General features: G+C 44.1%; 1 protein-coding gene across 2 annotated transcripts in view; it reads left to right on the top strand.

Moving 5' to 3' along the window:
• The window catches only part of OCRL (OCRL inositol polyphosphate-5-phosphatase), a 611352-nt gene extending 602719 nt beyond the window's left edge, over positions 1-8633 (top strand). For both annotated transcript variants that reach the window (XM_086918813.1, XM_086918814.1), the window contains one exon: positions 7567-8633. In XM_086918813.1, the coding sequence (XP_086774939.1) occupies positions 7567-7688 (122 nt within the window). In that variant the 3' untranslated portion in view covers positions 7689-8633. The remainder of the gene's footprint in view (positions 1-7566) is intronic.
• The last annotated feature ends 3586 nt before the right edge of the window (positions 8634-12219 follow it).

The following is a 12219-nucleotide window of genomic DNA, read 5'->3' as shown; positions in this document are numbered from 1 at the left end:
TTGTATATTGTACAGACTTCATCCACTGGTTGTGTGTCTATCGCAGGATGTGGAGTGTACGTTGCTAAAACCGGTCAGGACACTCCTTCTATGCTGAGGTGACCGAGTCTTAACACAAATCTGTGTGGGAGGGTGCCTTTAAACTAGTTTTTGTGTTGCTGGTAAGTTAACAGGAATAAAATGACTTTGTATGGAATGTATTCTTTCGGTGGTTCACCTATAATGTATGTGTAAAACAATTTAGTCTGTAGACCTGCAGGCGGGAACTGAATCCAAGAAAAGAATACCTCTGAGCCCAATGCCTTGTGTGCCTCAATCACAAAGGTAAAATAGCAACCTGTTGCGGGTATGCCGTGTTCTAACAATTTTATATTTGTTATGTTAGGCGCATATATACAGTACATGGCCCCAGCAACGGGGCGTCCCAGTGCTAGCAGACAAGTGGCCAGAGAAAATAGGGCAAGATAGAAGAAAAAAGCCAGGTTTTAATCAGTTTCCTAAATGCCCAATGATCTTGCGTGCTCCGGGCAGCAAGTGGAATGGAATTCCATGGGGCAGGGGCCAGAATCTTGAAAGAGCGCCCGCCAGCTGTACACCTGCACACATGAGGAGTGCAAGCCAGCTGCAGGTCAGCGGAGCGCAGTTCTTGCGATCGAACGTATGAAGTGCAAAGGCCCTGCAGAATTTTGGGACCCTGGTCATGTAAGATATAATGTGTGATTCAGAGAGTTTTAAACTCAACTCTCTGTTCAATTGGCAGCCATTGAAGACGACAGGAAAGATTGGAGGTGTGACAGTACTTTGTTAGAGCAAAAAGGATGCGTGCCACTGCATTCTGTGCCCGCTGGAGTCTTTTAATTACAGTTTTATTCATGCCAAGTAGGAGCCCATTACAATAGTCTAACCACGACTGAACTACAGATGAAACAATCGCTTGGTGGATAGATGCATCAAACAATCCCAGAATAGGTTTTAGGCCGCGTAAGAGGCCAAAACATGTACCTGCCACATTTTTAGCGTGAGGCTCAAATGAAAGGGCATTATCCATCAGGACCCCTAGGTCTTGACTGCAATTTTCGGTGGGAGTTTGGTACCCAGAGCTGTGGGCCGCCATTGGTAGTCTAATTTATGGATATCACGGCCTACCAAGAGCACCTCAGTCTTGGAGGAGTTGAGTTGTAAATAGTTGTCCGCCATCCAATCCGAGATGGCCAAGACATCTTCATGGAATTTTAGTTGGTCCTGATCTGGATTGTTGGAAAAGGTAAATACTAACTGGGTATCATCAGCGTAAGATATCATATTAATGTTCCGAGCTTGGCCAAGAGGGCCAGTGGCGGACATACACATTAAACAACGAGGGGCTCAAAGCTGGGCCCTCAGGGACACCACACCTGAGGGTAGATGCTGGACAAGTAGGGAGGGGCATAGACATGAAGGGAGCGCTTGGATAGAAAAGATGCAAACCAGGCCAGGGCTTTACCTTTGACCCCGATCTCCCCTAGCTGTTGAAGCAGAATCTTATGGGAGACTGTCAAATGCTACACCGAGATCAAGTAAAATCAGTGCTGAAGTGTTGCCCTCGTCTAACGTGGCCCACAGCTGCTTTGTGACCACCAAAAGAGCAGATTCCATACTATGTCTGGGCCGGAAACCATTTCGTGTTCTGTCTAAACTCTCATTAGCTTGCAAATATTTTGTCAGGGTAGTGTTAACATGGGACTCCATGATCTTAGCCAAATATGGTAGCAGAGAGATGGGCAGAAAATTCTCCCGCAGAGACATATCTAATGTGGGCTTTTTCAGCAATGGAATGACCTTAGCTTGCTTCCATGATTTAGGAATCTCTGCCGACAGGAGCGATCTATTAATCAGCTCCCTGCCCTCAATCATAAGACAGTCATGACATTTCTCAATGATGTCTGGTCTTATAGGATCATCCAGAGAACCTGATTTGACCTTAGCTGCCAGGACCTCCAAGTCTTTAAGAGACATGAGTGGCAGATCTTGTAGAGAGTGAGGGAGGAATGTCTGCACTATTCTGTAATGTTGAGAAAATTTGCAAATTCATCTTAACATGAACCACTTGCGTTGTCAGGCATTTCTAAGAAGGTGAAGAGTCAAAGTTTTAGTAATTAGAACCTTTGCACAATGTGGGAACCTTTTAGCCTTACAAGCTTGTTTAAACCTTCATCCAATACACAGGGTATATCTGCTCAGCTGAGGCGATCTTGTTTCCCACTTCCGACTTCTCTGAAAAGTGAGAGCAGGGCTTTCTGAAAAAACACGACTGAACTACGCAGATTTTAACTGCTAATATAAGAACTGAAACCAACGTTGGTGGCACCATGTCCTGTAGTTGCTATGAATCCTCAGGACCTGCGCGTTTTGGATTACCTAAACTGAGGGCTTTGTGTCCAAACTGATTCCGGACACCACCACAGGATGAATCAGCCGTTAGACCAACTAGCTCTACAATTCCACTACCGCCCCCGTATCGTACAGTGGTGTGGGTTGTTTCTGGCAACCATTGCACATGATGACCCCGATTCCTCAGGGATTGTGAAAAAAAGTACAGTGGTTTTTGCTTAGTTACTTGTGCTTATTCTTAGAAAATACAAAGGGTTGGTGGTTAGGATGTTCGAATCCGTATTTATTGGCCCAGCGTCAGTCTTTTGCAAAACAAAATTTGCTGCGACTATAGGGAGACAGAAGCCTACGAAAGAATTCACAAGTACCAATGTAGTAAACAGTAGATACATTTCTACCATAGTTCTAAGAAGATTAACATATACAGTTCAGATAAGACATTAGCACTTGCATACTCCTACAATAAGAGCACTATGTAATTTGCCTAAATGTACCTAACCTAGATATGTAGGTGTAGCATGTCTATGTGTATAGATATATATGTATATAGCCAAGAATCCTCTAGGGAAGAACGAACCCCCTGACCTGATAGTAGAGCATGAAGGACACCTTCTCTGCTTCGAGGATGACACCCAGTAAGGGATGTTGGACCGTTGTGTGTCGCAGATTCAGCATGCAGGACCCCGTGTCAGCCTGGAAGGAATCCTCCTCTGATTTGCAGGGGGGAATAAGGGCCTTATATACTAGAGTGGTCACTCCAGGGTTTCTTCTAGAATCTCATAAATGTTTTTAAAACAATCATAAATGTTTCTCCAAACATCGTGATCATGCACAGCGGGCCTGTTGGCCAAGGATGAAAAAGTGGTGATCCTTATACAGAATAATTATACAGTATCTGAGGACATGTTTATGTATATCAGATACAGGGATTATGATAAAATACTAAGAGCCTATTCAGAACAGTTATTGTCGTGTGGATGGGACAATGTATGTAAAAACAAGAATTTGCTCTGCAATAGGTCTCGCATTTACCAGTGTTTGAGCTATTGGCATTGAAAATCACAATGCCTTTTATTTATGTGTTGTTTTTAAAATAGATGAACAAAATGCACTGTCATTTACAATGGCAGTAGCTTAAACGCTTTCAAATGGACATATTTTGCATTTCAAATGCATTCGGTGCCCGTGCTAGCCCTCTGAGTGAATAAGACAAGCCCCTCTTAACATAGTTAGGATTAGATAGGAAGATTTATGAGCAACATGGATGGCGCTCATGAAGGTTGTTTGGGTTACTGCATTTCTCACCAGCTGTCTTAGTTAATAGAGTGCCTAAAGCGCTTAACCAGCAATTGCCTCAGTCCACGGAATAAAAAAAATATTGCCGCAACCTTCAGAAGGCTAGAATCATAAGCGCCGGTTGAGTTTTACTATCAGAACATATAGCACCTTACCTAATTGATAACACTGCTCGTATTTAAAAAAAAGTACACCTAAAAGCCAGCGCTGTCACAATATTGAAACAAAGCCGTCAAATAAATCAACTAATAGCCGCTCTAATGACTTACCACAGCTGAACCGTAATTACAATGTTTTCCATTGTTAATGAAAAACCAGCCAGCAACACAATCCTGTCCGCTCACACCCCCACATCATTCTACAGAAAAATGTAAAGAATGCGTGGTAGAGGAACAGAGGGTAGCCCCTTCTTGCAGCCGTGGACACTAAGAAAGAGAATGTTGATGGTGAGTGATTGTTCATATGACGTGGCATGTGCTGCGTGCTACAGCCACAGGTGGTGTTTTTCATGTTGTACATCTGTTATTTAAGGTAACACAAAATTTGAAATGTTGTTTGCGCAATACTGCCTTGTGACGTACCGCCTGCTGCCATTGGTTGTGGGAAACATATACGATCTGAGAAATGGGCTCAATTAAGTAATCACAAGGAGATTTTTTTTCTCACCAATTTTTTTCAGATGTCTGAACTATAACTTTTTTTTTTTACAAATTGCAACGTTTCCCACTATCTACCAGAATAGGGACACTTGGTATTTATGCTGCCGAGTGAGTGTGGGATAACTTGTAACTGGTGGCCATAAGGTAAAATCATGCCTTGAATTGTACACTTAACTTGGAAGTATATGCTACCCTAAACGTCGCCATACAACTAAACTGACCACATTTCCTGCCAAGGCTGAGAACACTAGTAACACAGTGTGCAGTTTTTTCGCTAGTATTATTAAACAAATAAAATACAGCTCCCTGCCTGTTGCTTAAAGCACTTACTCTAAGAGATCTCTGGACTTGCTACTCGCTGGCAATGTAACTCTACGTGTTAATGTGCCTGCTTCACAGATGTGTGTACAGACTGCATATAGAAGGTGTCTGTTTCTAAGGTTCAGACTTTCATCCATTCTGAGGAAGATACAATGCATAGTAGAATCTGTTGACTGGTAATATAGTCACTAGTTACCCAAGTGTGTAAATGGCACAGACTGTCTGGAACAGCTTCAGACGCATCTTTAATGAGTATAAACAGAACCCAGTTCTGAAGGTTCGAGTCTCTAAATATTCTAAATGAGGGGTGATTTCTGGGTCACTAACTTTCTGCTGCTGGTCCAGAGTTATTGTTTACAGTCACACATGCAGGAGTGATTGAATAAAGAGAGACACCACTATAGAGTTGGGACTGGACAATCGGCCTAAGAGTGTAAAAAAAGATGTGTGTTCCGTTGCCGAATGTGATGGATCAGTGGACTAAAGCATTCCATGCAAGCCCAGGACCTGTGTTCGTCCTTTCTCTCCTGTTGCTGTCAGTTCAGATCGGAGTGGTTGACCTGGGCCTTTTATCCTCACGAAGTCAACAAAATGAGCATCTTTGAATAATATCAAACATTTGGTTAGCAGCAAATTAGTAGGCCACAGCCAAACGCGTAGTTTACGAATACACAAAGGCGTTCTGAGGGTTGCGGGTTACACCTATTTAGTGGGACGGTGAGAAAACATGAGGCAACACATGGCTTGAAGTTACAACGGATGGACCCACGCTCCCTGGCGGTGCCTTGACCTGCCGGCCCCGTGGATGGCTGAGGACCCCAGGCACTACCCCAGGGTCCCCTGGTGAAACGCAGACTGTCACCCTCGATGCACGAGCGCTCCCACTCTGATGAGACGGCGGAATGTGCAGACAAAGGTAGGAATGCAGAGCTGTCACTGCTCCGGCCACCAGACCGGATTTACTCTAAACAGCCCTGGGGCTGGAAGGGGGCGCCACAAACCAGACGCGCACACCTATTGTTCAGCTCCTCTCTGTATTGTGGGCAGCAGACCAGACCCCACTTTATCACCCTGTCCAGCACACAGGTGTGTGTCAGGGGGCGGGGAAGGGGTGCAGGCGGTCAGCTGCAGAACTGATAACACGGACACGAATAAATGTAAATGTACAGGAATTTATAGAGTGCAAATCACTAAGCGGTTTCTAAGCGCTTGCTTAGGGAACCCGTCCTGGTATTCCCCTGTGAGATAACCCCAGCAGGGTATCCGCAAGGTGAAAGCCAGGCATCTCGCCGCGAGGGGCCGTTGTGGAGATTGAGCAAGCTATTGCCCAGAGTCGCAGAGTGTGAACCCGTGAATCGAGTAGGCACCTGAGCGAGAATTTTCGAGTCCATGGACATTTTAGGACTCAAGACCCCGCCGAGCCAGGAATTGAACCCTGGTCCCGGGCTGACCTCTGCTTCCAGGTCTGCCTCCTCCAACCAGTGAGCTTTCATTTAACCATCTCCTCCCAACAGCAAGACCGTGATCCCCGTGAGCAATACAGCAATGCAACATTGACAAAAGCAACTAAAACCAGGTACGCACGCACGCACACACACACACACAGATGCGCACACATATACAGGCACACACACATAGGGACGCAAAAATCCCCAGACACAGATGCTTTCACATACACAGGCAAACACACACAGATGCGCACACACGCCCAGGCATGCGCACACACACACTGATGCACACAGTCAGATGCGCACACACACATAGGCACGCACACATACACAGATGCGCACACACAGGCAGGCATGCAAGGAGTAGGAACCGCTGAAACTGGGCGGTTACGGTCACTTGTTATACTGCGTCAGATCGGCTGGTGCATAGCTACTTCATGTGTGTTAATGGCATGCTGGGAAATCTAGCATTGCCGATAGCAGCGATCTAGGAAAGTGTGAAAGCGATCGCTCTTGTTAAAAAAAAAAAAAAAACGCTCCGGATTGGAGAAGGTAAGTGTAACTTTATGCACTGAAAGTGATCGGAGGCAGTCGGCAGTAGTGAAGACTTCCATGGCTGTGAGCAGGGTGTGCGGTTAGGGAAAACAGACAGTTGCTAAGTGGAATGAGGGAGGATAATGGCATGCTGGGGAACATAGCATTGCCTATATCAGCGATTTAGGAAAGTGCGAAAGCGATTGCTCTTGTAAAAACAAAAACAAAAAACACACCTGCGAGTGGTGCGCAAGCGCCACATGTGCTTTCAATTATCGAGCCCGTGTCTGGGCACGATAATTAAAACAACATGTGCTTTGGTGCGCATAACAGACACCAATAGACCGTAGGCGGAGCAATGCACCCGCCTTTGACCTATTGCGGGCTATGTTGAAACAAAACTCGCACGCAAAGCCCAATTACAGGACACAAAACAAAAACACATGCGCAAGCGTGTACAATTCCAGGGTTAATTTCTGAACCCCGGACAAAAGGACTCTCGCTGCGCTAGCATTGCTGCTCAATGCAATGCAGGATACGAGCCCTAAAAAGGGGCATACATGACAGGACTAGCCTTAAGGACATGAAACACTCAGGCACTGGAGCACCTTAAGTTCATCATGGGCATCCGGTTGAATATCAGTGCTTGCTATGTAACTATTGGTAAAAAGCTTTCATATCAGAGTCAACTTAAAATCATCAATTTGAACTGAACTGCCTTTTATATTCCTAACGAGAACCCACTGTAACTTAACATACCTAATTTATAGTCCTAATGCAATGTCTATTTAATGAACTATTGATAGCTACCTCAGTTTTTTGCACTGGTCCATGTTTAATTATTTTTACACCACATAGTGTTGAATTAACTGTAAAATATTGGGCGATTTTGCTGCAAAAAGACATATGTGCCTGACTTTTGTTTTACTTTTGGCCAGCAACTCTCTTCACCAGCCTACTGCTGCGACCATCGCCAAGCAACATTGGAAAGCAGACACCAAGTGACCGCCAGCGAGCCATTAACTTTATCCGTGGTTTCCTGGAGGGTGATGAAGAATAGCTACCACTTTCCAAACGGAGAGACCCACCAAGTGTCAAACTTGTGCCAGCACCACATGCAATCAGCACTGCCAAGGAAGTATGTCGGAGGGCGCAAAGAATGCCGGAAGCATTGTTCTAAGCGAAGCCTCCAGTAAGAACTCTTGTACATTCTCCCTTCAAAGAGCGTGCTCACGACTTGACAAGGATTTAGTTTCTCTTTCTTAGCTCAGCGCCTGTAGCCTTCCGACACATTGATCACACTGTGAACACGGTGAAACTACAGCCCTGGTATCAGTTTGCATCTTTTTACTGAAAAAGAGGACACTACATGGAACCACAGATTTGCTCAGAATCCAGTGACTGTTTCTGCCGATTCTGTTCCGTTTTTAACCGTTTACTGTGTGTTTTTTTGTACAGTTTCATTACCATTTTAAGCAAGGTGTGCTGTTCTTTTTTCCATACCTAGTTCTAAGTTAATTCCAAGGTCTTATCGTGCTGCCGCTCTTCAGAATCTGTGGGATGTGTTTCTCGTCTTGCTCTTCATTGTTTCGCCTCAACTGCAAAGTCTGCTTATCCTCCCCCCACCTCCAGAGCTGACAGAACCCAGTGACTGCTGCTAACAACATAATGCCATTGCTTTCATTTCAAGGACATCAAAGGTTGAGAGCCCCACATGCAGTCTTGGCTTGATTATTCGTTGCACTAGTGCAAATTTGAGGCCATCTCTCATCCACTGTTGTGTTCTGAACTCGCTTACTGTTGTAAGACAACTGTGCCTGTTTACATACATGTGTGTATGTTTGCACCTCTGCACTTTTCCGCAGCCTTTAAAATGCTTTTGCTCACCTTGTCACGTTTGTACGAAGAATTACTTATTTATCTGTACGGTGTGTATTCGTGTTTATAAGGGTAACGTGGACGTCGGCAAACTTTGTTCGATAATTATAAAAAATTCAATGGAAAACAGCCAAGCTTTTACTTTTTGGGAAATTCATGACGTACACAGGCAGAGATTACTATTAGGTTTTATTAAGTCCTTCAAATTTCAGATTTAATGTTTCTGATTTGAGAAATCCTGACTGTGAATGCACAGTTTGAGCATCACTCATGGCCTAGGTAGGTAACTGAACACCTTAGCTAGCTGGAGTACTATTGATTTGTGCTCATCTTTCCAAAATGAGATGTTGAGTTTACACTCTTCAAAGTGTGATAGGCCAGACTACCACTCTTCTCATAGACGTTGAGCACATTGTGTGGTTCACGGTTCACACCATGAAGGGGCACTTACTGTACGTGACGGGGATATCGTCAAAAGAACTTGCATTTTATGTCACTGTTTTTTAAGGATGATGTGCCAGTTGGTCATTAACTGTCTCAAAACATGATATTACCTTAGCATAATAATGATTTCAGAATGATGGAATTTCTCTGTTTTCAATAAGATAGACTTTCACTGCTATACAAATGACAGAGTTCCCAGTGTAATCAGTTTCACAGCATAGAGGTGGCTCAAAGCATTTAATGAAATTCATAGGTTGTTTCAATAGGGCTCTGGTCAAAGAAGGGTTAGACTCCCATATTATAGACTATCCTCCATATAGGCTTTTTTGTGTTGAATCCGGTTTCCTTTCCTCATTTACCTTAGTGGTCAGGTCTAGGATCAGACTATTCGATTCAGATGGAAGAGATCTACATGTCCTTTACTGACAATTTTCAAAGAGGCTAAGCAGAAGTGAACAGCAGCACTTCCAGTCCGTATCCCTGTAATAGGTGCGTAACCTAAAGAGCACCAGCTGCAAAGGTGCTGCTGCTAAAAGCAAAAATAACTATAGAAATCTAATTGGGTAGCATTAAGTATACAGGCCAATCAATCTCACCCAGCAGCATTGATTGGTTAAGTGTTTTTGTTCTTCTTTAGTATGGTATTTCTTAAAACAAGACACAGCTAGGGTGGTTTGTTCTGAAGAGAACTTCAGAGCAAAATTGTTCTAAGTGGTCTGCTTCTATGCAAAGATTCCAAACTAAGACTGCATCCACATTTTTTCATATATGTATTGGTAAGAGTGTGGCCACCAGGATCCGTGGTCAACACAGTGGGATTTGAATGGCATATTTCTGACCTCTATTAATCTCGTAAATTGGAACCATTCAAATAATTTTGCTCTGAAGTTCTCTTTAGAACGAAATGCGTTGGCTGTATTTTGATTGTAACACTCATAGTAAAGAAGAACAGAAGAACCAACCTGTTGTGGTTACTGGATGTCGTTCAGTGACGCGAGTAAGCTCATTGGTGTTAAACTCTCTAATGTTATCTGTGAAAGGCAGTGAATTGTAGATTCTCATTTTGCTGTACGTAATTTTATCTATCAAGATTGATCAACCACTGCTTGAAGAACATGCAAAAATATTAATCGCAAAGTCACTGCAACTTCAGAGCTGCTTTTCTATTGGATCTGATATTTCATTGATTACATGTATGCGACCTGAACTCTTTAAAAATTTAAAAGTCAAGTCAGTGGAATTGTAATCAATTGACTTCAGTGGTTGCAAGGTCAGGTGCGAATGTTCTAAGTTACCCGTTTTAAAAGTACTCGGACCGTAGCAGGCTTGCTTGTGTTGAGTAAATGCAATCCATGTAGTTTGCCTCTTTAAATCAGTCCTAGTTTTCATTCTCACCTAAGTGCCGTAAAGACATGGATCAGACAATGTTAAGGAAGGCTATTTGGAAGAAATCTGTATGCCGAGGTTGTTCATGCCATAAATTCAGAAAGTTTGCTGTGTTGATAGGGGTGTCATTTCTACCCAAAATAACATAGATATGGAAATTACTATTAGGAATTGGAATTTGTTCCCCTCCCTTTACATCTATCTTAAGCGCCTGCTCTGAATAATTATTGGTTTCCAAAAGTAGACCACTGCATGCATGTATTTCAATTGTTGCAGTTTACAGAATATATTTATACATCCCACTGGGAGGCTCATCATTTATGTCCTAGGATTTCATTCTTATGGCGAATCCTTGGATTTGTATCAAGTGTGGTCCTCTTAGAAAGCAGTAAGACTGAAGTTATTGATTTAATATGGAACAACTAATCTGTATCATGTTCGATTCTTCTAATCTTATGTCTGTTTTTATCCAATTCAAGATTTGTTAAAATGTGCGTTCCCGTTCTGGCCTCAGGAGGAATTAGGGATTCACCTAGAACCTTTCAGGGCATGGTGAAGTGGCTAACCCAACAGTGTCACTTCTGTATGTTGGCCGTGTAAGGGTATAATTTGTAATATTTATGAACCATGAATTTCAATTACAGGTTAGGTGAGCTAATTTTGAATGTTTATTTTAAGTTTTCTAGTTTTCTAGCTCGATTTGACACTTTGGTGCAGTTTTGCACTATGTCCCGTAAAGGATAAGGTACTTACATACACAGTACATATATTGGTTTCACAAGAAAAGCCTGCACAATGTCCACAGTTGTGTGCAGTTTTCTGGCTTGACGGAACTGTTGAATGCTATGTTTGGAGTAAAAGTTCTCTTTCCCAGAAAAGAATACGATGGGCTCCAGTTGCCAATAAGGCAGACCTTGGATAAATGTCATAAGTGGTGGTTTCTGCATACATGGACAGCCAGATGTGCCTCTAAATTAAACATATGTAAACCATCGCTGCTAGGTCTTGTTATATTTTTAAACACTAGTGATACAACAAATCTTTCATCCAACTATCTAGTAGTTTTTAGGTCTCGCCTGTCGATGCGCATGCGCATCGAGCAAGGCGAGAGTATTGCGAGTTATCCACTCTTTATCTGCACTGCAAGGAATCGTGGCGATTCCTTGCAGTGCCCGTGACTTTTAAGGTCAATGCGCATGCGCATTAAGCTTATGCGCATGCGCATTGACCTTAAAAGCGCGTGCGCGTGCACGTCCGTCTCCTAACAACACACACCCACCCTCTCCCCCGCTCCGCCCCCTCCCGCCGTGTCGCATTTCTCTTTCTCCTCCCCCTCCCCTCTCTTCCTTCCGTCTAACGCCGTGTCGCACCTCTCCCCTCTCCGCCCCCTCCCCGCTCCGCCCCTTCCCTCCGTGTCGCATTTCTCCTCTCCCCTCTCCGCCCCCTCCCCTGCCCGCCGTGTTATTTGTTTATTTTACCCGCCGTGTCTCTGCTGCTTCCCCCTGTCCTGTCTCTCCTCCTCTCTCTCTCTATACCCTCCCCCTCCTCCCCACCACTCCCATCAAGTCCCTCTGGCCCTTCCCTCCTCCCCGGACCCCTCCTCCCCTGCCCCCTCCACCCTTTCTTGTTCTGTCAGGAAGTGAAACGTATTGTAAAGTCGGCAGCTGCCCAAGAAGCCACGTCCTAAATGCAATGTTGATGTCTTGCACAACGTGCAGTGTGGTTGTGTGAGAACGGTCAGACAAGATGAAATGAGGGTTCAAAGCCAGTAATGTGGGATAACTGAAGGCCTGTCTATCTCTTGACAGTGGCCAGTCTGGTTTCAACCCTCACAGACTTAAGTCCTATCTCTTGACAGAGGCCAGTCTCTCTTTAACCCTCAC

The sequence above is a fragment of the Lissotriton vulgaris genome, chromosome 4_1, assembly GCF_964263255.1.
Source record: "Lissotriton vulgaris chromosome 4_1, aLisVul1.2, whole genome shotgun sequence".
In the NCBI taxonomy this organism is placed as follows: Eukaryota; Metazoa; Chordata; class Amphibia; order Caudata; family Salamandridae; genus Lissotriton; species Lissotriton vulgaris.
The sequence above is the reverse complement of the archived record's forward strand: the minus strand, read 5'-3'. Positions and strand labels throughout refer to the sequence as shown.